This window comes from Lucilia sericata, unplaced genomic scaffold (assembly GCF_015586225.1).
Source record: "Lucilia sericata isolate MDLA Ls3-8-SP2 unplaced genomic scaffold, ASM1558622v1 Contig000019F_arrow, whole genome shotgun sequence".
Lineage (NCBI taxonomy): Eukaryota > Metazoa > Arthropoda > Insecta > Diptera > Calliphoridae > Lucilia > Lucilia sericata.
In genome coordinates, this window is record NW_023994058.1 from 138,635 (window position 1) to 166,123 (window position 27,489).

The following is a 27,489-nucleotide window of genomic DNA, read 5'->3' on the forward strand; positions in this document are numbered from 1 at the left end:
ACAACTTCAAAATTTTTTTGCTGGGCATTTATGCTGATATAATACTTGTAGTAGATATGAGCTAAAAAACACAAATCGGAAGGTCTGGTTGTATGTGTGCTACATGGGCCGATTTGAACCAATTTCAATAGACTTCAACCCTTGGGACGAACTTTGCTTAAAAGGTTTACATGTACAGCCAGCCATCTGGACGGAAAAACGGATGGATATGTCTTAAGGTCAATGTAAAAATCACAGCATTTTCGTTCCACAGTGCACCGTCTATTGAATGAAACATATGAATGTGTATAATGATGTGGAATATTAGGATCCCATAAATGAACTCAATTCAATTTTATATATATTATTTCTTAAAGATCATTTTTATACCTCAACATTCCTGTAATTGATACAAAAATGTCACATTCCAGATCGATTTAACGATAATATACCCTCCGTCCTTTCATGAAAATTTTGTAATCGAATTTTGAAAATAATTCGTACCAATGAATTGAATAACTTCTATTTTATTATACTCTGAAATTCTAACGACTTTTTTGGGCGAACCTAATAGGTATACATGCATATATTTAAGTATGTATGTCTCTATAAGATTCTTGCAACAACGAAAGTTACGTAAATCGTAACAACAATGAAGCATTAAGTAAAACACCCAACATTTGTAGTTTTTTATCTTTCCTTTTTATTAAAGTTATAAGTACGATGGCATGTGCTACATTATATGTTGCAGGGTATGAGCTAGTTTGTCTCTGGGTTTCTGTGTAAAATACGCGCCAACATGATTGTATTATAAACTGTATTAGTAAATGGATTTATTTATATTTGACAAGTGTTTTTGTTCGCTTCCGCCTCGTAGATATACGGAGCTTATTGTCATTTGTTTTAAAAAGTCTGGGCGATTATTTGTTAAATGCTTAAGGTTAAGCTATGGAAAATGTTTTTAAATCTATTTGAGTAACTTTTTAAGCTTTCGATTTAGTGGCTATTGCTAGGTGGTTCATCTTAAATATTTATTTACTCCCCAGAACAGCCAAAAAAATGTTAACAAGGAAATTAACTCAAATTATATAGAAAGACCTTTTTACACCATAACCGACAAAACTTGGTTGTCTTACTCAGTAGTTAAAGCTCAATAAGCTTCAAGGTTAAAAAAATTTCCAATCCACTAGATTTTCAAGAAACTACCAAAATAATTTAACTTAATAATATATAAATTTCCTTTATTTATTCACATATAAACTTAAAAATTACAATGATTTCATGTGTCTTTTTTTTCAATGATTAAATAACTTACGCCATGTGTATAGTGTATGTACAGAAGAAAATAAAAATAATATAATTATATATAGATGTCTTTTTTACATAAAATGAGTATAAAAATATATCAACAATATTCAATAAGAAAACAATCTCAAAACTTAAACAATTCTATAAAATCAATAATCAGCCATTATACCTTTTACCCAAAATTTCAAATAATTATTTTCTCTATCTCTCTTTAGATATCACTTCGTCTAGGGTTTAACTTTGCGCTTAATTGTTGTTGTGCGTATAGTACGCTTATCCGTTCTAGTACTATTAGACGCTGCAGCAGCTTCTCTGTTGGCTATATTATAATTATTGGGCAGAATAGTGGTGCCACGTATGCGCTGTGTTGTCGTACGATCTTTGTAGGTGCAAGAGAGTTCATCGAAACCATCGGGGCAATCGATTATCTGAAAGTCAAAATATTTATTTTTATGAAAATCATAATTGAGTAGACTTATCAAAAAACTTTGTTTCCTCATTGAAAATCCTTAATATAAATTAAAAAAAATCTGTCCTTTAAGTTTTCTAAGAATTCCAATTCGTTTTATTCTAAAGCTACAGATGTATATATAACTATGCAATTTTATAGTCATAATAAACCTAAAATGAAAGTCCAAATAAAGTAGGATAAATTAGTACAGACTTTATGATCCCAACATAAACACCTGCATGACTTCAATGTCAGAATGACAGTAAAATCAACGAAATCTTCATTATGTTGGCAGCACTAAACAACAACCACAAAAGTTAAAGCCCATAAATAAACTCTTAAGTATGTCAAATTGTCTTGCGGCATGACTCTGTAATAATTTCCATGAATTATTACGCACTTTTTCAACAAACGATTATGCGACATATTAATGCGTGCATGTGTGTATGTGTCTGTCTGTGAATTTAAGTGTGCATTAAAAAGGAGTTAAGTGGCTTTTATGTCATGTCATGCTCGTATCTTGGCTCTTTCTTACCTTATCACAAAGTTGATCAACAGTTATGCATTTACCACTCACGCAACGCAATTGATGGGCAGCACAAGCGGCCAGTGGCACTTTTGGTGACGGTTGCAGTTGTGGTGCAATTTTAGGTGGTTCAGTAGTAATGGAAATGATATTGGAAGCAGCCGGCTGTAAGGGTGTGGTGCTCGAAGAAAACCGGTTGGTTGTGCGATTTTCTCGGGCAGAGGAGAATTTGAATTTATTCTCCGAATCGCTGGTCATCATAATTTCTTTGCTGTCGCGGAAATTTACTGTAGATAAAGTAATATTAAGTATTTGGATATGTAACAATGTTAGGGAATGTCTTACCAAATCCTTTGGGACCTTCTCCTGGCACAGAATTGGTCACCTCCTCCTGTGACACTCCACTAGTTCTATTGCTTACTTCATGTAGTGTGTATTTGGTGGCTGAATCACCATCTGTGGCAGCAGTTATATAAGTATATAATTTTTCATTAGTCTGATTGGGCGATAAAATGCTGGCATAGGAAAATACTCTAGGAAAAGCATTTATATCTGCTTCATCGAAACTTAGGCCTCCTTCCAAACTTCCCTCTCCAAACTCCTGGCAATCATCTTCATCCGAACCATCAAAACAGTCATATTTCATATCACAACGTGCCGTCTCTGCCACACATTTTTCATTAGAACGACAACGAAATTCGTCTGGTTGATCGCATATCAAACAATTATCCTCATCTTCTCCCACAGCGCAATCTTTTATATTATCACATTGCCATTGTTGGGGTATGCAAGAACGATCATAACATTCAAATTCATTTTCATAGCAGTAGCCCTTTCTTCGTGTAGGATCTTCACAACGATGAGGATCATTGGAGTCGGGATAGAGATTGCAATCAAAGGTGGCTGTTAAAGTATCGGAATTCGCTATAATTTCGGAACAAGCTTCCAAGATGGCTAGAATTTAAAAATCTCATATTAAAACCAAAAATTTCTATTATTATGTACCACTAACTCACCTTTACATATTCTCCTACAGGGCGGCAGTATTCCTATATGCGATGGCCTACATTCTGGTTCTAAAACAGCGCACATAAACTCCACTGATCTGGCCGAACAGTTAGAATTCACTAAAGTTTGATAATCTTTGATTTCTTCGGGTGTCAATTGTATGGATACATTATAGGTTAGATCATAATCCAATACTCCTTGACACATACTCAACGACGTGGAATAACATTTATTATCTGGCACTGATGCTTTGTTTGTCATGGGAGCGGTGGGTTTATTCTGTGTAACTGGGGGTATGGTGGGTGAAACTTTCACTAAACTATCCACAGAAGATGTGGTTGCTGGTTGATTTGAGGGAAAAAGCTGTAATGAAGGAATTAAAAAGTAAAATTTGCAATGAAAAGGAAAATTCTGATCCCTATTTAGAATCATTTTCCAATCTCTTTACTAACCCCATTGATAAGCCTTAAAATGCGCTCATCATCTTCGATGGGTATACCAAAACTATTCTGGTGACCTGATGTAAATCGCACCACGTTGGCCGGTATCAAGGCTGCTTCCTCTGAAACCATGGTGGTAACATCCATTACTGGCGCCTCTTTAGCAGCCGTTACAGCATCTTTACGTTGTTTATCCCAGCCCAACACTCCTTTTGAGAGTGCATATTCAACCGTTGTTAACTTTTGTTCTTTCGGTCGTATACGAGATCTTGTACTAATGGCCCTCAGTATGGTTGATTCCTGTAGACCATGACTACGTTCCGTAGCTAAGGAGGGAGACGAGGCCGATGCTGCCAAGGTTGACAATGATGAAAACGTCGACAGTGTTGTCATTTCCAATGTAGTAGCGGTGACAATTTCATTTGAATCTTCAATGACATCACCATCATCATTAAGTTTGCGTTGTTGCAAATACCGCTCCCTAGCGATGCTGACATCATGCAGCCATATGCTGTAGGTAATTAGGCCAAAGAAGACTAAAACGCTGGCCGTAAATATCAGAGGCCAACGTAGGTATTTCCATTTGCAAAAACGTTTTGCATAATCGAGCGTTAATAATGGTGATTTTTTGGAAGCTTCTTGTGGATCAAGATAATAGTTGCCTGTGAGGGGGTATTTATAACGCCGCACCTGTAGCTCAGCTAAATTTTCGGGACTGTTTAACATGCCAATGTGATATTTACGTTGAGACTGGTGATGGTGGTGCGGCTGCTGTTGATTGTCGTGTGATTGGCATTTCATTTCTTGTGGATATTGTTGTTGTTGCTGCTGTTGTTTGGTACCATCCCAACTGCTGCGCAGCGTTGAAGCTCGTGAATAATTAGTTACTTGTTGCAGTTGCTGCTGATGATTGTATTGCTCTTCATCATTGACTGTCTGTACACAAACGCCTAAACCATGGGGATATTTAGTTGGTTGCCGGCGTAAACCTACTGGACGACCATTTAAATTTATCTGTTGTGGGTCATCGAAATTAAAACGCTGTTGCTGCTGCTGCTGCAATTCGTGCTTGCCGTCCATATAATAAATTTCTTTGTAATTATTTTTATTTGCTGCCTTTAAATTCCCATTAAATTCATCTCTTTTATTAAACGTCGAACCTTTTAAAGAATCTACATCCATGAGTGTTGGGCTGACATTCAACGATTAAATGTTACTTAAAATTTGTTTTAGTACATGAAGCAGAAATTGACAAATCCAGGAAGAATTTGTATGCGAAGATTTTTGCTCAATACTTTTGGAAAATGAGAAAAAGATTCAATTGAATTTGTAAAATTTTTTTTCAGTATCTTGTAAATGTCAATTGTGAGTTTTTAAAATTGTTTTCTTTCGCTTCGTCTTGTTTCAGTTCAAATCCGCTTGTGTGAATTACAGATCTTTTTTTGTCGTTGTTGCTATTGCAGTTGTTTGTGTGTGAACTCTACGATCGATTACATAAGTTGCATGTAGTTTAGAGCAAAAGCATCTGTTGCTGTTGCCGTTTTTCTTATTTCACTGGGTTGACGTTGGTTTCCTCGGTGGATTTTTGCTTGTTGCATGCTGTTTTATGCAGGTTTGTTTTATTTTTTTGTTTTTCTCTTTAGATTTGTGGTAATTGGTTTTGCTTGTTGCAGTTGTTGCTATTGTTTCTAAAATTATTAGATCTTTGTGATATTTGTTAATGTCAAATTCACATAACTTTTGCAAATCTTCAATTTGTCTTTGTTGGATGATTAGGTCTGTCGCTGCAATTTATTGCGGCTGCTGTGGTTGATTCTGTTGCTGCAACTAAACGTAAATAGGAGAGAAGAGCATACATTTTTAATTTAGTTTTTTTTGTGTCTTTATGTATTTTAATTGTCAATTAAGATAAACGTGGAAAAAGATCGAGAAGATAATAGCTACTGCCTGTAGATACCCTACGAAGTCGGCTTAAAATGTTAATGTAAATTTTTCATTTATTTAAATGTTAAATTAACATTTTTATTAAACAACCTCTGAAATTTTTAGAATTACTCTTTGGGATTAAAATATGTAAAAAAAGATAAATGTCTGAAATAATTCGGTTTATGTTTTTTCAAAACTTTGAGGATTTGGCCAGGTCTTTAAAATTTGCAGTTAATGGTTAAATTTCGATAAATTTAGTGGTTTGAGGAAACATAAATTCAAAATATTATATGAGATATCAACATTAATCATTTGATGTCCTTTGGAAAAAGTAACTCTTTTTGAAAAAAAAATTAATTTTTTCCAATTTTCTTTTTGGTTTGTGCTAGTTGTAAAAATATTTACAATTTTCTGATCCAATGAAATAGGGTTCGACTAGTATGTGAAGTGCTGCAATAATCCAACTTTCACTCCTTGGAATTTTATAATTTTTTTCAATTGTCAAATTGGAATACTGTGCATTACTTTAGCCTCATATTCTCCCTTTATAAAATTAAGCTTTTAAACTTTTTGCAGTATCAAATATTTTCAAAGTTTGGCCTTTATTAATAAATCAGATTCATTAAAATATTGTGTTAAGTATGACCTTAATAAAATTCAAAAAACTAAAGTTTTCTGCACATTTTCAGCAATACTTTATCAAAAACAATGTGTATAAAAGTATTTGGCAAAACATTATTCAACTATGTTCCAAGCTAACATCTTTTTAAATAATGTCAACTTCAAAATCACGCCTTGTTTTCACACAATTTTCTATATAATTATCATAAACAAATAGTCAGATTTCTCAATGCAATCAAAAACCACAAAATAATTGACTCGTAGTGCAAAAAAAAAATATATATATATATAAACAAAAACCTCAAGCAAATTAGCTCAATTTGTCAATCTTCATCACCCATTCAGTCAATGCCATTTTTAAGTGAATCAAGCAGTAACAACTACTGAGTGAATCTTTCTCAATATCTTGAAATACTGACTTCTTTGTGCAGATATTTTTTTTGGAGATGTTAGTTGGTTTTTATGCTACTAACTGACTTACTACCAAAATATTCCCACCAATAACTGTTGCTGATTTTAATCAGCAGTAAATCGCACAAAAAATTCCATCCATACAAAAAACTACCAAAAAGACAAAAACCAAAAAATGCATAAAAAGAAATGCCAAACATATCCCCAAATGGTTTAAAGCACTATTTAACTATTTATTTGTTGCTTGGCTAATACGTTTTTAAACTTAAAGATAAATATTTGTTCGTACTCACAACATACATACTTATGAATGCAAGTAGATACAACAGACAAACAATAAAAAAAAAAAAACAATCCATAAGATGGAATATATTCGATGATTGCAATTTAAAAGATGGTGATGATGATCATGATGATTTTTTGTTTGTTGCTGGTGAAGTAAATACGAGTACAAGTGAGTACTTGAACACACTTGTATTTACAGAATATCAACTGAATTACCGAGAGTAAAACAGCTTTTCATATTAAATTGTCTATGAAATTGTGTGCGAATTGTTGTATATCTAAATATATTTTTAGTAGTAGTAGTAGTTTGACCTTTTCATGCTGGTTAAAAAAACCCAAAAAGAAAAAAAAAAAATAATACGAAAATAATAATAGAAATAGAAACACATTTATTACTTTGGTCATATTGGTCAGACATTCATTCAAACGTTCACACAACATCAGCAGATGGATTTTGCACAAAAGAATATAAATGATTATAATAAAAAATAAAAAGAAACTTTTAATATTTAAAGCTCCTAAACAAGTGGTTGTATTGTTTAATGCAATTTAAGGAATTTGTAATGTTTAAAGAATGAGCATGGATTTAGGTATGTGAATAAGTTTTTAGTTAAATTATTAAGGTAGTTTTTATATGGATGTTATGATATGTAAGAATTCAGAAAAAATTGGAAATTGTCACCGGGACCTTTATAAATTAATATACGAATTATTTGTTATATTTTTGGAAAATAAAAAACCCTTTAGAAACACAATTTCAATTAGTTTTAGGATTATATTAGTCAACATAATAAATTGTTTAATCATGTGAATACCATTAATAATTGCCGTGAATCAATTGAATTATATTAGAATTTTTAAAGAGTTAACAGGTTGACTTTAAGTCTATTTTTAACATTATTTTGCAAAACAATGGTGTTACAAAAACATTTTTATGAGATATTACACCGTTTCTTAATGTTGTTGAAGAAAGTTTTAAAACATTATGTTTCACACAATAATACTTATATAGCAATATTGGACTCATTCTATTGTGTCTATTTAACCAAGACATGTAAAATTAATTGTAAATGAAAAAGCTTTTTAAACTAAAGGTTTAATTTAGTTAAACTTACTTTTTTTTCAAATCTCGAGATATGATGACAATTTGACTCAAATGTTCAGTTTAAGATCTAGTGAATCACTAAAAAGGTAAATATCGTTAGTTTTTTACATTAGGGTGTCCCGAAGAACGGTCTTTTAAGAATCTTATGTAGGAATACCTCTCAGTTGATGCGTATTAATGTACTGCAGCCTTATTTTTTAACATATTGTACTGAGATTAAGATTTCAATTGCTATTTTTCTCGTAATTAATACAATAATGCGCTTCGTTTGAAAGGTATTCGTAGAAAAAAACCGGTCCACAGGACAAACCAATTTGTGTGTATGAATATAGGGTTAACTACCATTATCCCTAAAATACGGTTAATGAAATAAACCGTTATTGCTTAAATACCGTTATTTTAAAATTATTTGTTATCTAACATTAAAACCTCTATATCGTCACCTAAAACGCAAACGGCCCTATCTAACATTTTTAAAATTTTACAGGAGAAGCAAAAAACTATTTAAATTGAAAAGTTTGTTTCTATCAACGCGATTTATTTGTAGTAAATAAACAAATTGTTTAATAGTGAAACCTATCATTTGTTATGATATTTGACAATGGCGAATATAAAAATGGATAAATTGGACTTTTTACCTTTAATATTTAAATGTTTTTGTAGATAGGGCCTTTTGTTTTCTGTCAATAAAATCGATAATTATGGTCAGAGGAGTCCAATTTTTGGTGTGGACATTTGTTTTGATGCAATACATTAGAATCACCAATAAAATCGATTTTGAATTTTTGGTTAGTTAGGGCCGTTTGCATTTCAGGTGACGATATGTACATTAATCACAAATATTTGAACATATTTATTCCCTTCACCTTTGTGAGAAGGTATATAAACTATATACATATATTCTGGATCCTTATAAGTAGCGAAGTCGATTAAACCATGTCTGTCTGTCCGTCTGTCTATAGTATACAGAAAAATATTTAAAAATAGATTGGCATTTGGTTTGGCCTATTTCAGAATTTTTAATAAATAGTACATATTTACTGTCAAAAATTTTAATTATTTTCCCGCGATAAGCTCAAATTTACAGTATTAAATTCAATTCAGAATTATTATCAATCGCAATTAGGGAACTGAGGATCTTTTCATTGTATTTTTTAACATATGATGCGTATAAGAGCATAAAGACCACTTTTGCAAAAACGCGGTTTTTGGACATAATAATGTTCAACTGATCTTCTTCATCCATTTCGGATAAAATACATTAAAAAATCAACTTTTTTCACTAAAAGCCCAAATAGACTACACAAGCGGCTTATCAAACATACTTTTTTCATTCGCACACACATTACACAAACATTGCTCGTACAAACACCGATTTTTTCACGTTTTTGTGAACTTTCAAAGATACAGATGTAAATCTTTCTTAGAAATGTAAATTTTTGGAAAAATTTTTTATAATTGAATATAAACCATACAAATGGTTTGACAAAAATTCAATATGTTTGTGTAAAAATCAAAATTTTTTAATTTTTGTACAAACAAACAGCAAGCATTTGTACAAACCCGAAGCACCCTCATACACTACACAACAGGCTTGCACAAACGTAAAATATTGGTATGTTTGTCAAGCCGCTTGTGTAGTCTATTTGGGCCTTAAAATATTTACCTTCAAAAGTTCGATTTCGTAATTTTACTTTTTATTTTATGAAAAAAACATCTCAATATGTAATTTTGGTTAAAAGTCCGTGAATAATTTACACTAATTGAACTAAATTTTGCAGAATAAGAGGAATACTTTTCATATTTATGAATTATTTGATTAGTTTGCATGTATTTAAAAAATTAAAAACAAAAAGGGCGTATATCTATAATAATATACATATGTATATTAACAAGGAAATTTTTAAGTTTTTCATTAGATTTAACTCGAGAAGTTTAGTTAGTACAAGTCATTCTAGTTATACTAATAACTGTAAATGACATTTTCCTGTCAAAATCTCCAGAATATTGCAACTTTCAGGTGAAAAACTACGAAAAAAGTATGTTCGTTTTTGGTTCTTTAATAATTTAAAAGGATATTCATGGATGTCCTTTTAACTTTGGAAAATTGTACTCCAGTCTCTTATGTTAAAGATGTATAAATATTATAAAAATTAATCTATTTTATATATAAAATCATTTCATACTAAATAATCAATTAATCAATTTTTGCAAAATTTCAAGCATAGATTTTGACAAGTTGTGAATTTTGAATTTTTCACTGAAATTTGGCCCAGAGATATATAATAAATTATATCTGAACATTTTAAAAGAAAAAAGTCTACAATGATACAATTTTAAAGTTTTGTAATATTTTTATCGTCTGTTATAAAAATGTCCAAATTGTTTATACGCCCTTATTCGGCTATATGCTTTATATGTATTTTTTTCTACAAATTTTATTTTTTTTTTTTGAAATTTTTATTTTTAATTTTTATTTTTATAAATTTTATTTAATTGACAAATGAAAAAAAAAAAAAAATAAATTATAAACTTTTTTGATATATTGATCAGTTTTTTGTAAATACACATGGAATTCCAATCTAAAATTTTAATGAAAGCTACATAATTTAAAGAAATCGAGGATAAATATCTTTTTATTTAATTTTGGTTTTTGAAAAATATATATTTTTTAAAAATTAAAATTAAATTAATTAAAATTTTTATAAACTTTCTGAAAAAACTTGGATTTAAAAATTTTATGCCAAAAGAAAATTTTAATTATAGATAGCATAAACAGTTATGGGCACTTTTTACGAATTTTTTAAGCACTTTCAAAGCTATAGGTTTACAACAGTTTACATAATTTCAATGAAAGGATGTCGTTTCTCATGATCGTGGACCTTTGCTTACGTGCTCACAAAATTTTCTTCAAATCGGTGACAATAGGAAAAATCTAATAAAATAAAAAAGGTATTCCTACGTACCCGAGGTGCCCAAAAATACTGTTCATACTATTTTAAATAATTAGAAATATAAAGGATTAAGAATTTTGTTCCTTTAGTATCGAGAAATAAAATAGATCGTAAGCTTTCACACTTTTGATTCCAGAAATACAATGTATCATAAATTCTTATCCTTTTGACTCTAGTGCATAAGATGAAATTTTTTGTATTGCTTTAGATCCATGGATAAACTTGAAACGTGAAAAATTGTTCATTGCATTGAATTCTTTTAATTTAAAACCTTAATATTATATCAAGAAAAACTATTAACAGTTCTTTAAAGGTCCTGTCAAAAATAAAAATAAATTGTTTAAGTACTGATATTTAGCCGTATTGAATGTGTTGTTAAGTTTAATAGGTAATATTTCTTTCGGAATCACGACTTAATACTCAGATTTGACTCAATATTTCGAAACATTTTGTTATTTAGTTTTAAACAAATAATATTTCCCTTCTAAATAATTAAAGTCTCCCACAAAAGTAATATTTCACAACGGCAAATTTTTATTTCGAAATGGTGTAATTGAACAATATTGACATGATGATGTGGTTGTGGTCAGTGTTGTAAAGGGTGGGCGGTGGTTGGTGGCTTTAGAATGGATGGGTGTAATTGAGATCTTCAATAAATGTTGTTGCAACGCTTATTATTATTAGAATTAGTGGCATGTATTTAACTTTTCTATGTAAGTATATTGATTATACAATATTGTATTTACAATTGTTGTTAAATGTTTGTGTTTTTTTGTTTGTTTCTTAAACATTCGTGTGGTTACAAGACCGTGTAAATTATCTCACTATGTATTTCTTATTAAAACAAATGTAATGTAATTTTTTTATATATTTAACAAGCTTAATAAAAAAAGTTCACTGGATTTTTATTGCAACATTTTAACACATGATTTTGATCAATTTAAAAATTGCTTATTATTATTTGTTATTGTTTGTTTTATATTTTGAAATAATTTAATAATTTTTTTTAAGGTTGTTTTTCCATAAAAGATTAATTCTCTCTAGTGTCTTAAAAAATCACTGGAGCTTGAAATATAAATGTTTAAATCCATTTAATTTCATTTAAATTATTGTTTGATTTAATATGCACACAATTCAAAATTTTGGCAATAATTATATTAAGTTTTACAACATTTTCGTATGATTTTTTTGTTGCTATTTTGTAATTTTATTTGGCATTGGTGGTATATTAAAATGTTGATTTAGAATATAAATTAAATATATATTTTTGAAAGCACTATTGGTTAAAATTTTTAACACCCAGACTTTGGATTTTGCATGTTAAATAAGCATAACTTTATTTTATTTTAATTTTATTGGGGTTTAAAACACTTTAAAAGGTTTTTCATTAAAAAAAAACTCATTCAAAATACCGTTTTAGTTTTTGAACAAAGTATATGATGGGAGTGACGAGGATTTTTAGCGCGTTTATGTACCGTTATTTAAGCTGGCTCAATTGCAACTAAACCTTTAGCCAGACTTTAATCGATGTAAAACCATTTAATAAGTTTGTTTCTGTTGGTTGTTTTGTGTTATTTTTTTGATTTTCGTATTTTGCCCCAACTTTAGTTTTCAGTTTGAAATTCTTTTAAAGCCGAATGATCGAATGAACCAAACAAACCAAACAACCAATGCAAAGCAACATGAAACACACAGAAACCAAAAATGTTGTTGGTTCGATCGTTAACATTTTAACGTTTTATACATACGACGACTGATAGATACTTTCTGTGTTGTTTCTTATTATTTTTACTTCTTTAAGCCGTTTTAAAGTTCAGCTCAATTCAACTCCAACTCTGACTTACTAACTTACTGACTTGACTGTCTGCTAGTTTAACTAAGTCTGCCTGGCTGCAAGCCTCAGTCTGTCTGTCGCGATCGTATATTTCTTCGATCTGCGTCTACTAAAGTCTGTTGATTTTAACAGTGTCTCCACAAACAGTTTCGCTTTCGTTCGTACATTGTTGATTCATTCGTGTTTTTGTACAAACTTTGTTTCTTTGTTTATCAACCATTTAAGCTCTCTGTTTACAAAGCCAGACTTATTTAATGGAGCCAAGTTAACTCTTTTTTTTGTCTTAAGATTTAAAACTCTCCTGGCTGTTACAAGAAAACAAATTTGTTTTTTGTAGTATTTTTTACAACGCCAGCAACAACAACAAAAAACATTATTAACTTTAGGAAAATGCAGGTCTTTGGTTTAGTATTTTAATGGGTTTTGGAATAAGATAAAATCCTAGAGTGTTTCTTTTTAACCTTTAAGTGGACAAGAAGGTAAAATTTTTGTTTTTACAACAGTTGCCGAGAGTTCTTTTGGAGATGAAAATATTTAGGCGAGTATGACTCGGATCAATATGAACAGAAATCAATTTCTCGTATGAACATGGGAATAACAAAACCAGTAATAAGATTGTGATGTTACGCTTTCAGTCCAAAAATCAATTAAAAATAAAAAATCCATGATGAATGGACTATTTGTTTTTACTCAAATTACCGAGGAGAGAATAAAGGTGCCAAAGTTTCCCTATAATTTTTCGAAAAAAGTCACTTAAACAATTTGTAAAAAAATTTCAGATGTTTATTGTCTTTAGTGAACCAGATGTTATCCCAGCAAAACAAGGTAATGAGTTGTACTTACTCAAGAACTTACTTTTCAATGAATACTACATACCACCTGCATTACTTAGAAGGAGTCTTATAATGACTTACAAATAACTATATACGAAAATATTTACTTTTTAGCCTTGACAATTTGTTTTCGAATGTTGTTTTTTACAAAAAAAAAAAAAAAAATAATAATAATAATAAACGGGTGGACGTATCCCCGTAGAAACAAAACTACTTACTTAACTCCCTACTTGTAAGCGAGCGTGGTAATTACTTGCCTCCAATGTTATCACCGTGAGAAAAAATGACTTAAAATGCTAGTTGTCAATATAAGTTTTGGAATACTCTAGTAGATAATAAATTCGTTTTTGTTGCAGCCGTTTAAAGGTTAAATTTTTATGATTTGCAAAAGAAAAGTAAAAATCATATGGATTCCTTTCAGCTAAATTTAAATTGTATGTCTGTCTGACTTTCCGTTTCGTCTAACAAACTTTTCTTTTTTGATCCATGAGGTTTTCGTCATAATTTTGGTGATTTTGGGGAACATTTTTTAAATATTTAGATTGTTTTGTTTTCATAGCAGATTTGAAGTAAAGAAAAAAAAAAACAAATTTCAAATGAATTTTTATGAGGTTCATTTAAGACTGGAAACATGGGGTTCAAATAAATACTGCCACAGATCAGTGAGTATAGTACATTTGTAAAATGTTTCAGTTTGTACATACAAGTATGATTAAAATATTTTTGATTCAACTTTTTTTGTGTTATTATTTGATTCAGATATTGGTTTGTTATTAAACCCTAACAGCCAGTCAGCGAACCACCAACCAACCAGCTGGATACGAAGAATGGTTAAAGACTTTAAACATGTTTTAGTTTTACATTGCCCCCATTGTAAATGTATTTGTGTTAAAAGACATTATCTTGACATCTTATAAGCTCAAGTTCTCTATAATTGGCATTATTTTTGTTTTTGGGTCTGACTGTGTACCACAAGTATTTTCAATGAAATTTAAGATGTTTATAGTGCGACAACGAGCATGTTTTTCAATTCATAATTTCAATTTAAATTGTCGTAAATAAGAGACAACAATAATCTTATTGGTTTCGGTCAATAGCTAACATTGGTTTTTGATATTTGCTATTTGAACAAAATTTGTTGGTATATTTCGAACACAATTTTATTTTGGGGGGGTTTTTAAATTTGATTATTTTTGATGACCGTTAACACCGTCGTCTGTTGTATTGATTGCAAAATTGGCTTAAATATTTACTTAATTTGGTTATTTTTTATATTTGTTTAACAATTTCTGTTCGTGTTTTTTTTTTCTTTTGATAAACAAGCTACCGATTAAAACTTAAAAGAAGTTTTGAAATATTTGAAAAATTGTTGTTTTTTTAATGGTATTTAAATCTTTTATTAATGGTTTTTTGGTTATTTCTTAGATTATATTTTTTTTTTTTGGTTTCTTTAGAATTTAAATTTGATGATTATGAAATTTTTAAAGGAAAATTTGTCTTTTGGAATTCCAGTTGCTGACTCATTGGCATTGCTAGGTTGAAATGTCAATGTCAATTATTGGCAATATTATAAATTAATAGGATTTTTCTATAATAAAATTATCTATTTATTTAGTTGTGCAATAAGTACTAAAATTCATATTCAAACAATTATAAGTTTTTTTATATAATCAGGTTCGCAGTTTATTTGAATGAGTATGTGTATCATATTGTTACAAGGTGACCAGATTGTTATTGCATAATATTTTTTTTGCTCAGTCTTCATCCTTTATACGTTTTTCACATTCTATTTTCTTTGAAGACATGACTTTTATGATCCCCTTGATCAAAGATTGTATCGTACATATTTTTTTAGGAAGTATTTAAAGTACTTAATTATGTTAAGTATTCATGAAAGGTCCAATGTGTATTGTATATTTGGAACCGACTTTTGCAAAATCATCTGGTTACCTTTATAATATAAAAAAATGCCAATGCAAATTTTTTTCATATAATCTGTTTCGATTTTTTTATAGCTAAATGGTTTCAAGAGCAAAAAACCGTGTAAATGAATATCATAATAGTAACAACAACAATAACAACTAAGACAGCAGCGGCTACCACCAACTAACTCTATATTTAGATCTCATTCACATACCAATAAATTGTTATAAAACAACAATAACAACAAATATCAACATGATAAATTGCAACAAATAGAAATAGAAAACAAAATAAAAAATATATAAATATTCAAAACACAAGAAAAAATCAATCGATCATAAAGTACAAAAACAATAACAACTAGAAAAAAAAAGTAATTTTTATTGCCGATTGAAAGAATGAACAACTGAACAATTGACTGACTGAAATGATTGAATTTCATTGGAATGACTAAACGCAATCGGATGAAATTGTAACAACAATAATTTTGAACAAGATTTTATGACATTTAATCAACTTGCTTTAAAGAAGAAAAAAAAATAGCAACAATAATTGCTACAAAACTTACAAAAAAAAATGCTGGTGTAATAATGACAACAGGGGAATTAAGTGATAATTAAATAATAAAAAATTGTTTAATTTTTATTTAATAGAGACAATTCCAGTACAAGATTAAATTGTTTGAATTAAAGTTGCAAGTTTAATTGTTACAAGAAAAGGAAAACATTAATATATATTTGTATAAATAATTTATAAACGATGTTAGATACTTTGTTAGAATTATGAGATTTAAAGGAATACATTTATGAAAGCAGTTTTTGAAGGTTTACATTAGACAAATTAGTCTATCAAAGGGTGAGGGCTCTATAGGGGTCTATATCCCTATAGAACCCTCACCCTATAGGAATATAGACTTCATTATAGAACGAAGTATATAGAAATTGAAACAACAATTAATTTTCAAAACAAATAATTATTTTGCCGTACTAATCTTATCAAGAAGACTAAGATCAGTTATAGATCCTAGGTAAGGATATCAAACAACGTATTAATGACAAATTGTATCTTGGTTCTAAAACGAATAAGTCTTTTAAAGTTAAAATAATTTTGTGTATATAATAATATTGTGTATATATGAAATTCGGGGGACATTTTTGCTTGGGTGGCTATGTGAAGTTTTGAACCAATCAATACAGATTATTCTTAGGTCAATAATTTAACAAAAATTATTCTAAGACGATTTTTATACTTTCAATGGGAGGGGAACCATTGTTTTTGTACCCTACGCCACTATAGTGGGTAGGGTATTATGCGTTAGTGTTGATGTTTGTAACGTACATAAATATTGGCCCTACACCTTAAATTATACCGATCGATTCAGAATCACTTTCTGAGTCGATTAAGACATGTCCGTCCGTCTGTCCGGCTGGCTGTCTACGTAAACCATGTGCGGAAGCTACAGGCTGCAATTTTCAAAATATTGTGATAAAATTTTGACCATACGGTCCTACCCCTTAAAGTATACCGATCGACTAAGAATCACTTTCTGAGTCGATTAAGACATGTCCGTCCGTCCGTCTGTCCGGCTGGCTGTCCATGTAAACCTTGTGCGCAAGCTACAGGCTACAATTTTCAAGATATTTTGATAAAATTTAGACCATACGAGTTTTTCGGATGATACCTATTGAAAATGGCTGAAATCGGTCCATTATTTCACCTAGCCAAAAATTGGCACAACTTAGTTTTTTATAGGCATAATTGACCATGCCGATTTTTATAATGATCGACCATCGTTTGACCCTAGCACCTATACAACAAACCCCCTTTAAAAAATATCTTAAACATCCAAAAATTTACGTATAACCATTAGTATTGCGATGAAATTCAGCATAACTAAGCTTTATATAGAAATACATCCCTCACCCAATTTTTTAATGATCGGTCCATATTTGACCCCAACTCCCATATATATCATAAGTCTGCCATGCCCGATTATACTTTCTTACTTGTTTTACATACAAACGCAAATACGATAGGGTTGAAGTATAAAATATGTAAAGTATTAATTTCTGATTGAACTTTTGACAAAACTTTAATTAAACTTTAATTTTTATTTTAAGATAAGACACTTCAAAATTGAATGTATTAATACTTCTTAAGATCTGATCTTACAAAGATCAGCACCTTATACTTCACATAAAGGAGTGCTAAAGGGTTTAAACTATAATTCTGTCCCTGAATTAAATAACAATTCACACATAAATAGGAAATAACAATAATTAATTAAAATTAAGAAAAATTTAATTTATAATGACTGAGTGAAGTTTAAAATGTAGTTAAAAACAAAAACACATATGGGTGAGGCGGACTCTTTAAGTTGTTGCTATTTCTTTTTTTTTTTTTTTTTTTGAAATAGTAGAAAAATAATGTTTTCAAAATATATCATTGAATACTTCAACAGAAATACAAAAAATAAAAAAAACAAAAAATTTAATCAATTTAAGTATGTATGTGGTTGCTTGTTTATATGATTAATTGTTTTTATTTTCAATTTTAAGTTCAGGTTTAATAAATTGTTAATTGAAAACATTCCTACTATACATATGTACATATAGAGTGGGATTAAACGAGATACCATGATTGCTAGATATTTAGATAGAGATACATGTAAAACACACACTTGATTGAACATATGAGTACGACGAGTACTTGTGGCAAATACTTCAAAATTATCAATTACTTACAAACAACATACTCCAACTATTTACGACTATTTACTTAAAAATTTTACATTTAATACATACGATCATGCTGTGCTAATACGAGTGCAAGTACAAGTACGTATGGATTTTTTATGCGGGTTTTATAGATTCTATTTTTTTTGTCATGCTTTCTGTTTAATAGTTTTTAGATACAATTTTTATTATAAAATCTTCATTTGGTGGCTGCTAATGCTGACGTCGTTGTTGGTATTGTAATTATTATTATAGTTTTTTTGTTTCGAATGTGGTCAAACTTGTTTGGCTTTTTTTATAAAATATTCCAGTAAAAAATTCACTTACTTATACACATAGTTTGAGGTAATCATTATTAAGTACTGCAATTTAAATTAACATTTAGATTTACATACAGATTTTTGTGATTTATAAACATATAAAGATATTTACTCTTTGTACATTTACTATATACATTCATCTAACTATCTCTCTATACTTGTATCCAGTTGAAAATGTTTTGTAAATGTTTGAAGTCCATACATAATTTAAATGGTGGGTGCAAAAACGTTAGTCCACTTTTATAAGTTTGTTATAGTTATTTAAGTTATATTGCAGGTTTTCTCGCCACCACATAATCAAATAATATTATTTTGTTATGGTTTTTAAATTATATTTTTTAAAGTTTTTTAAATGTTTTAGTTCCGCATTTCAAAGATTTTGTTTATGACATCCCCATGGGTATTTCGTTTAAAAGGGTTTAAAATTATTATTCAGACTTAGGCTGATGTCAGAGTGGGCGCTAGAAGCAATGCGAAGCTTTGCGCTACAAACGCGCGATGAGAGAAACACAAGCAAAAGTTTGTAGCGCAAAGCTTCGCATTGCTTGTAGCGCCCACTCTGACATCAGCCTTAGTGCTACAGCACTTATTGGCTGTGTTTTAAAATCGTTTACAATATCGATAGAACCTGTAAAGCTGAACTTTCATAGGAACCATTATCAAAATTTTTAAAAATGTTATGATGTACAAATACTAACGGGACAAAAAATTATATATTGTATACTCAAGGGATCAGAAATGTTACAAAACAAATAAGAATTGGAAGTTTAACCTAAAAAACATAAAACGATCGACCCTGACCGAGCTTTGATAGAAACCATTCTCAAAATGTTCCCATATTTGTGTCTTCATTGTTCCTACTGGGACATAAAAGATCATAAGAAGTGTTCCTGTGAAGTTTTAAATTTGTAGGCCAGGTGGCGTTGTAGTTTTAAATTTTAGTTCATTACACTAAAACTACTATACCGATCAATTAAAAGTTATTTAAAAGTGGTATTTAGATCCTTAAGTGAAGAGCAATATAGACCAAAGTAAAGCCTATAAAACAGACTGGTAAAGCGATACATTTTTAAAATCCGTTGATCTTGTTATTACTCTTATTATTACAAAATTTTCAAAAGTAGCAATTGCTTTTGAAACAAAATTAGTTATCTGCTTCCTAATATGTATCATTATTGAATCACTTCTTTTCTTTTATGTTTAGTGGGTTTATCTGAAATCCATTTTTTTCATGTAAAAGCATGTTGAACGTGTAACTAAAGTTGAGCAAACCATATTAGCTTATAACACACACAAAAACAACACCAAATTACTACCTTCCCCAATAACTCAAATAAAAATAAATCTTATCAATTTGTCTTAATCTAACAACAAAATTACAAACTTTTTTTTTGCAAATGTTAAATATTACAAGCAATAGAAATAAAAAAACAAATCACAACCAGCACCAAACAAATCGTGTAACCTGCCTGTTAAACAATTTTATGAGGCTTCATTGTTTCTTTGGCATATTACAACGTTTAACAGACTAAACTAATTTAATTTTTTAAAAATTTTTTCTTTCCTACTTTTTTATATTTTAAATGATTAAAAAACTAAAAAATATGTAATGTTTTGTAAAAAAAACTCCGACGCGTTCCTTTTTTTAGCTCATGAATCACTCGAGTAAGTTACAGTGTTACAACGATTTTAATTTATAATTGTTTCTAACAAGTCTAAGTTGTTAGTTATTTAAGCACTTTTAACATACTGACTCCAATAATTCTTCGATAACTATGGATTAGTTTTTTTTTACATATCAACAGACATATTTACAGTCTAAGATACTTATGGTGTTGCTACTATTAGATACTTTTTTATACATACTATAGATACATAGAAGTATTACTTTGTTAATATACTCGTATGGTAATCTTTGTTTTGTTTTTTTTTTTTTTATTATTTTTTAATTCTGTTGATGCTTTTGGCTGGTTTTTATGGCTCTAATGACTGTGTATGTTAGAGCTTTAAAAGGTTCGTGGTTGTATGACTGTAGGAACATACAACGTTCCGTATGTGGTAGTTATGGAAATTTTAAATAGTGATGAGTGAATGATTTAATTTTTGATACAAGTTACGATTTTTGCCAAGATTTGATTAAAAGAACAATTTGCTACAAAAAAGTTTTCTCTAAAAACATATATGGGCAATTTTGTGTCAAGCGACCCAACTTTCAAAATCGATGTCTTACGATTTGGATGAAATTTGTTCCAAGGTTAGTACTATTAGATAATAGGCCAAACACTAATTTTCAGCTCTAGTGGCCAATAAGGTCAACATTTGGTCAACTTTTAATAACTTTTCACCTATTGGCCCTAGCAAATATTGTCCAAAGGAGTTCAGATAGCTATTTCTTCATTGTTTCCAACAATTTTTAGTGCAAATTTCATCCAAATCGATTTTTTGAGTTTTGTCACTTGACACGAATTGCCCATATGTATATCACAAAAAAATCCATCGATTATTAAGTTATAAAGAAATCATTTTTTGAAGAAGATTTTATATGGGGGAAGGATCAATTAGCCGTTCCTCATAAAGCTTATTAGAGAGATTTCAGAGAGATTCGATTATGTCCAATTTCTGTGCTATATAACATATTAAGTAATTTTGCAAAATAGCCGAAATTACGAAGAAAATAAGTTCTGGCACAAATCGCGTCAAGTTTTAATTCAAGATTTCTTATTTTGTATACATATATTTCTCTCCTTTCCGATATTTGGTAAAATATCGGGGTATTTCTAGGACTATAAAAGTTTTGTAAATTAGATTTGCTGTTTTGCTAAGATTTTTTTAATTTGTCTCAAAATACATTTCTAAACTTATAATCACGTTTTTAACAGAGTCCCGTCACTTGCTCAACTCTAGTTAAATGTCTCTCTCTTTAGATTTTGTTAATGCAATATTTTCTGTGTCTCTAGCTCTTTTTTTATTGTAGTTGTAGTGTAATATATAATTCTTTTTTTTTTTTCTTATAAATAATTTAACAAAAACAAAACATTAGTTATAATAAAAATGTTTGTATGATTATTGCTAGAAATTATTAGCAATAAGTGTTTATTAAGGTAAAGGTCGAAGCGTAAATGCTCTTTAAGACCGCCTTAAATATGTTTAGTTCATTAAAGATCTTATTTCATACAACATCAATTAATATTGACCGCAATAGTTGATGTTTTTATATACCCAAGGGAATTTGATTATAATTAAAAATATAGTATAAGTGGGCGCGTTTTTAATTTTAGAATTAAAGCGGCAAATAAAAATTAGATCTTAATAGAGATGATTTGAAACTGTCGATCAAAATATATAATTTTAGATGTTTTTAAAGAGAATTTTATTTTAAACTAGATATACCCAGTGTGCTTAGCTGCCTTAAACAATATAAATAAAAACTTTACGATTTTTAAAGATTTCTAAATATAACCAGATATACGTTTTTTGTATTTATTTCATATGGAATACGAATTTTAGTATTTATCTCATGAGGGAGGTACCCCGCTCCTAATTCTAGTCCGCCACTTTATTACTAAAGTGTTCACATGGATGTCAAAGTTCTTCGCGCAAAATTTGAGAATTCAAATTCTAATAGTTTCCCAGATATGCAAATGTTTGTATTTAATTCATATGGGTGGTACCCCTGTTGTTAGTCCGTCAATTTAGCACCCAAATTTTAACATGGATGTCAAAGTTCTTCGTGCAAAATTTGGGGATTATAGCTCCAATAGGTTCCCGGATATAAAGAGTTTTGTTTTAATTGATATGGGAGGTACCACGCCCCTATTTCTAGTCCGGCAATTATCCCCCAAATTGTTCATATGGATTTTATTGTTAACCGTGGAAAATTTGAGAATTATAGCTCTAATAGTTTCCTAGATATACGAATTTTGGTATTTAATTCATGAGGGGGTGCCAAGCTCCCCTATTTTTAGTCCGCCCATTTTGTCTTAAACAATCATAATGATACTTATGTGGCTCCGTTAGGATTATAACAATTATATTTTCTCAGATGTACTGGTTTAATATTTTTTATATGGGAGGTACCACGCCCCCTAGAGCCAGTCCATCCATTTTGTCTCTACACATTCACATGGATGTTAGAATTGTCCGTATAAAATTTGAGGACTCTAGCTATTGCAGTTTTTGAGATATGCTAATTTTATTATCTATTTTATATGTGGGCGCAGCATCTCGCGTACATGAAACTTCGAAATAATTCCTTCCAGACATATAAGGTGATTCTGTGAAAATTTCAGTAAAATCGGTCCAGCCGTTTAGGAGTCTATAGACTTCAAACTCACCAACAAACAAATAAACACACATTAATTTTTATATATATATATATATATATATATATATATATATATATATATATATATATATATATATATATATAGAAGATATTGATTTACTTATATAGTTTTATTTTTTTGGGGTTAACAGAAATCTGTAGAAATTATGTAAATATTTGTCAAGTTTCAACTTTCTTTTCTATATTATGTCACAAATATATTGACAAACTTAATTTAATTCGCCATTTGATACTTGTTTAATAGATGTAATAATCAAATACATTTTTGTTTGTAAGTTAGGAGTTTGCTAAAGTTTATTTTTGTTTATTTTCTAATGCATTTATTTGTGAGGTGAGGCGCACCTTTATTTCTTATTTTAGTTTTATTTCTTTGATTTTGTTGTCTTATTTATACATACATGGCAGACATGAACGATTATTCGAATACACAAACATCATTGCGAATATTCGCAATATAAAACCAGCAACAATTGATTGCAATTGGCACGAGAAGAAGTAGAAGAGTTCAACACTTAATGCAGGGTCGTTAAAAATACCGCAAAATTTGTGTAAACTACGTTTGAAAACTTGGCGTTGCCACCAAGTTTAACCAAAATTGTTTTGTCATATAAATTGAAAAATTATACAAAACTAAAGCAATAGCAACAACCACAACATTGGTTTTTATTTATTTATCTTTAATAGTTTCGTATTGCTGCAATATTTCTGTTTTCATACTAAAAGTATTGAAAGTGTAATTGGAATTGTTTCTGTACCTTTTGTGTATTTTGCATTTTATTGCAATATTGTTATAAAAACATATTCATTCTGCTCATTGCATTTATATGCAATTTTTTTTAAGCGCAGTATGTCAACTATTGTGTGGGGTGTTGGTTTTAGAAAAAAATATTGTATAAAAAATACTTTGTATTTATGCAATTATATGGTAATAAATATTGTTTATATAGTATTTTTTTCGTTTTGTTTAATTTGTATAAAGATTTGTTTAAATGATGTATCTATGTATGTAGAAAAACATTCACAGTGGCCTACATTGAACTATGAAATGGAGTATCAGATTTCCAATTTGTTTAAAGCGAGGGGACATTTATTGAATGGGGTTAACTGATCTATAGTTATGATATTAATTAAATAGTTAATAATAAAATTTACCATGATTACGATATGAAAATTTTAGTAAAAGCTGTTTACAGCAAATTTAAATTCACTTTCCCAATATACATCTATTCAATATAGATTTCTTTTTATTGTTGCAACATATCACAAAATTTCCCAAACATAAATCGTCTAAACATTACAATCTAAGACGGAAATAATTTTCAAATTGCTTTCTTTACTTTAAAACGTTTCTCTCTTTTCATTTATTCCCCAATAATAAAGAAATAAGTTTACTTGCGATGACACACAATTAAATACTATTAAATTCCCAGCGCCAATTCACAGTCACTGAAAGACAAATCAAAAGGCATAAATAAATAAACCATGAAAAATATTAAGAAAGAAAATAAAATACAGAAATGTCAATATCACTGACATTTTGAGGCATTAAAAAGAAATAAATAAAATTTCAACAAGAAAAAAAAAAATTAAGTTTGCAACAGTTTTATCTGGAGCTTAATACAGATCACTAAAATAAGTATCGAATGCCACAAATCAGAAAAAAAAAAAAAAACAAAACTGAGAAACAATTGCAATCTGTAAATGTTTGCTTTACTAACTTACGACTCTTAGTAGCGTAAGTATTTTACTTAATAGTTGTTGCAACATGACGCCAAGCAGCCAACAACAGTAACATTAAGACAAAAAGTAAAGAAAAAAAATCATTGACATCGCCTCCACTTGATGAATTGTTTTAAGACATTTGATTTATTTCATTGAGATATGAATGAGTGCAACATAGTCTGTCTGTCTATCTGTCTCTCTACGTACAATACAATACGACTCCAGTTTGGCCGTTGCAACAAGAAATGCACAAAACTAAATGTACTGCAAATAATACGCATGAGATATTTAAACATGAGTTTGTACATATAGACAATTGGTTTTGTATTGTATCTATCGAAGGCTTAAAAATAGGAAGGAAAAACTTAAAACTGAAATAAAAACTTCAATTTACTCAAACATTCACCCTCAACTCATTCACCCATTGAGAAAATAATAAAAACAACTTTAAACAGGAGGGTATTAAACTTGGACTATAGCAAAATTAAATCGGTTTGTTAAAAATAAAAAAAAACTTAATTGTTGATGCTATAAATAACTTCAACTTCCTCAAATTAGTGTTAAATGAAATCAAAGCAATAATTTCGTTTGTTTTTTGATTTTATAATAATATTTAACGCATTATTTGTGAGGGGGAAAAGTATAATTCGAACATTTTATTCACTTTTTAACATTTGAACTATTTTTATACACATTACTGTTATACAAATCATTTTCAATAGAATATAGTGTTATGTATGTCTAAGTTCCACAAAGAAACCCCTTTTACAATCTCCTAAATTTCGACATAATTATATTAAAAAAAAAATTCATTCACACACAATACACCCACCGTTACATAAAACATTTTTATTGTAGACGATAACAAATTTTAATTTCATTCTATAAGCCATTAGTGTCCACACCGTTACCCATAATCTTGGGATGCTGGAACAACAATATGTTGGCAATAAGTCCTACTTTGTATGGCATCGTATGATAAATTTTTATTAAAATTAAAATGGAGCATTTTATAAATCATTTTTAACATGGAGGCACTTTTAACAAAAAACGCACGATGGCCACAAATCCCACAAAGATGTGAACGAGTGTTTTAAAGTTAAGTTACATAAAAGGCGAAATGCGTTACGCGTATGTTGCAAGTTAATCTGCACGTATGAATGTTTAAATGATACAGCTAAAGTTAAGTCTATTAGACTTACATTCCTGAACATACACTATAAACTTGTAGTTACAGGCGATTTTTCTTAGTTTTTTTATATACATATATTGACCATTAATGTCTGCGGTTGTGTGTCAGTCATTTAGTTTGTCCGTCTATCTGTTGTTTGGTCTGTATGTCTGTTTAGTTTGCGTAAAGACAATAAACAAACAAAACAGGGACCCTGTAATGAAATATTACAACAATTGCCAAAAGTGAAGTTTTAACAAAATTAGTTACATATTCCTAGCTTGTTGTTTTCTCAGCTGCAGCAATTGTAAGTTAATTAATTTATATATTTTAATAGAAATAGAGACAACTAGCTGAATACTAAATGATGGTGAAAGGATTTATACGAATTTTTAAAATTTCAATTTACTGTACCCTACAACATCAGAATATGTTCTCTACATATAAAGAAAATATAAATATATACAATTTTTTGTCAATTATAGTTGATACTGTTGCTACAACCAACTTTTAAAAGTATCTTGTTACTCCCTAAAAAATTTATATTATGCAACCAAAATATTTAGTTGATATATACAAATCGGTTTTACTAACTGTAGCTACTTTCTTAGTTGCCTTTTATCAGCAACAATTTGTTAATTATCTTTCAAATGAAAGTAAAGATGATTTGATATATGTTGGCATAATTTAATATTTAAATAATTTTAAATGCAGTTTTATAAACATTTTATATTTATGACTTAAACACTTTCATTTCGATGCGATATGAACGTGTTTGTATAACAAAACATTTTGAAGTTGATATTGGAAGATTATAATTGCAATTGTGCATTCTTTGAAAGAGTTCAATGTCAATGCTAGACCAGGCCTGTTGATTTTCAACATAAAACCAGGTGCAACTAATGTTATTCGTTCAAAAGTTATCAATGGACATTCATTTTTTATTTATTTAAAGTAAAGAAAGTAACATAAATTACAATTGTTTAAATTTAAACAGTTTGCCAAAATAATGGTAGTAAACTTAGTTACGGTTAATTTCTTATAAAAATTTACAGAGAAAATTGTTGAAATTTATACAATTTTTGTTTAGATAAAGAGTATCCCAGCAAAAACTTTCATTGCCATGTTAAAATGCTAAAGTTTACTTACACAATAGCATTTTAAGTCATTATTTTAACATAGTGATGTCAATGGAGGCAAGCGCCTACAACAATAGCTTACAAGTAGTTAGAAAAATCAGTCAATGTAAATCGTGTGAAATAACGTATACAGCTTCTATATCTTCACGCAGAAGATGACTAATGAATTAGAATGTATATTTAACACATTATTAATAAGACGTTATGAATGTACTTATATGTAATCAGAACGATATGTAGTAGTCATTGAAAAGTATGTTAATAGGTAAGTAGTTACAATTGCAAGTCATTACCAATTGTTTGCAGGGATATTTTCCTTTCTATTAAATTCTTTTAATATGTGTGTAATTGTATTAAATTATTAATATTTTTCAAAATTATTTTCAATAAACAAAAGTTTTATGTTTGCTTAAATATGCATTGTTATCAAATTCTTAAATAAACAACATTTTT

At 29.3% G+C, this 27,489-nt stretch overlaps 1 protein-coding gene across 6 annotated transcripts; it reads right to left on the minus strand.

The window, feature by feature from the left end:
- Nucleotides 1–1,197: 1,197 nt before the first annotated feature.
- LOC119607653 lies at nucleotides 1,198–24,390 on the minus strand. Of its 6 annotated transcripts, none has more exons than XM_037961675.1 (7): nucleotides 20,228–20,398; nucleotides 8,071–8,138; nucleotides 3,725–5,539; nucleotides 3,281–3,635; nucleotides 2,610–3,218; nucleotides 2,274–2,551; nucleotides 1,198–1,715 (listed from the first exon to the last, which is right to left on the minus strand). In XM_037961675.1, the coding sequence occupies exons 3-7, from the start codon at nucleotides 4,892–4,894 to the stop codon at nucleotides 1,515–1,517; spliced, it is 2,613 nt and encodes an 870-aa protein (XP_037817603.1). In that variant the 5' UTR covers nucleotides 4,895–5,539; nucleotides 8,071–8,138; nucleotides 20,228–20,398; the 3' UTR covers nucleotides 1,198–1,514. The 6 variants fall into 6 exon arrangements, with proteins under 6 accessions (XP_037817603.1, XP_037817592.1, XP_037817637.1 ...); XM_037961664.1 differs by lacking the exon at nucleotides 20,228–20,398 and adding an exon at nucleotides 12,427–12,655; XM_037961709.1 differs by lacking the exons at nucleotides 8,071–8,138; nucleotides 20,228–20,398 and adding an exon at nucleotides 24,157–24,390.
- Nucleotides 24,391–27,489: the final 3,099 nt, after the last annotated feature.

Excerpts from the sequence above, each read along its gene's own strand:
- LOC119607653 (XM_037961709.1), bottom strand. The coding sequence starts at position 4,894 with ATGGATGTAGATTCTTTAAAAGGTTCGACGTTTAATAAAAGAGATGAA. Across the intron at positions 3,636-3,724 it reads TTTTAAGGCTTATCAATGGG|CTTTTTCCCTCAAATCAACC; the intron begins GTTAGTAAAGAG and ends CCTTCATTACAG. Across the intron at positions 1,716-2,273 it reads TTGATCAACTTTGTGATAAG|ATAATCGATTGCCCCGATGG; the intron begins GTAAGAAAGAGC and ends TTTGACTTTCAG.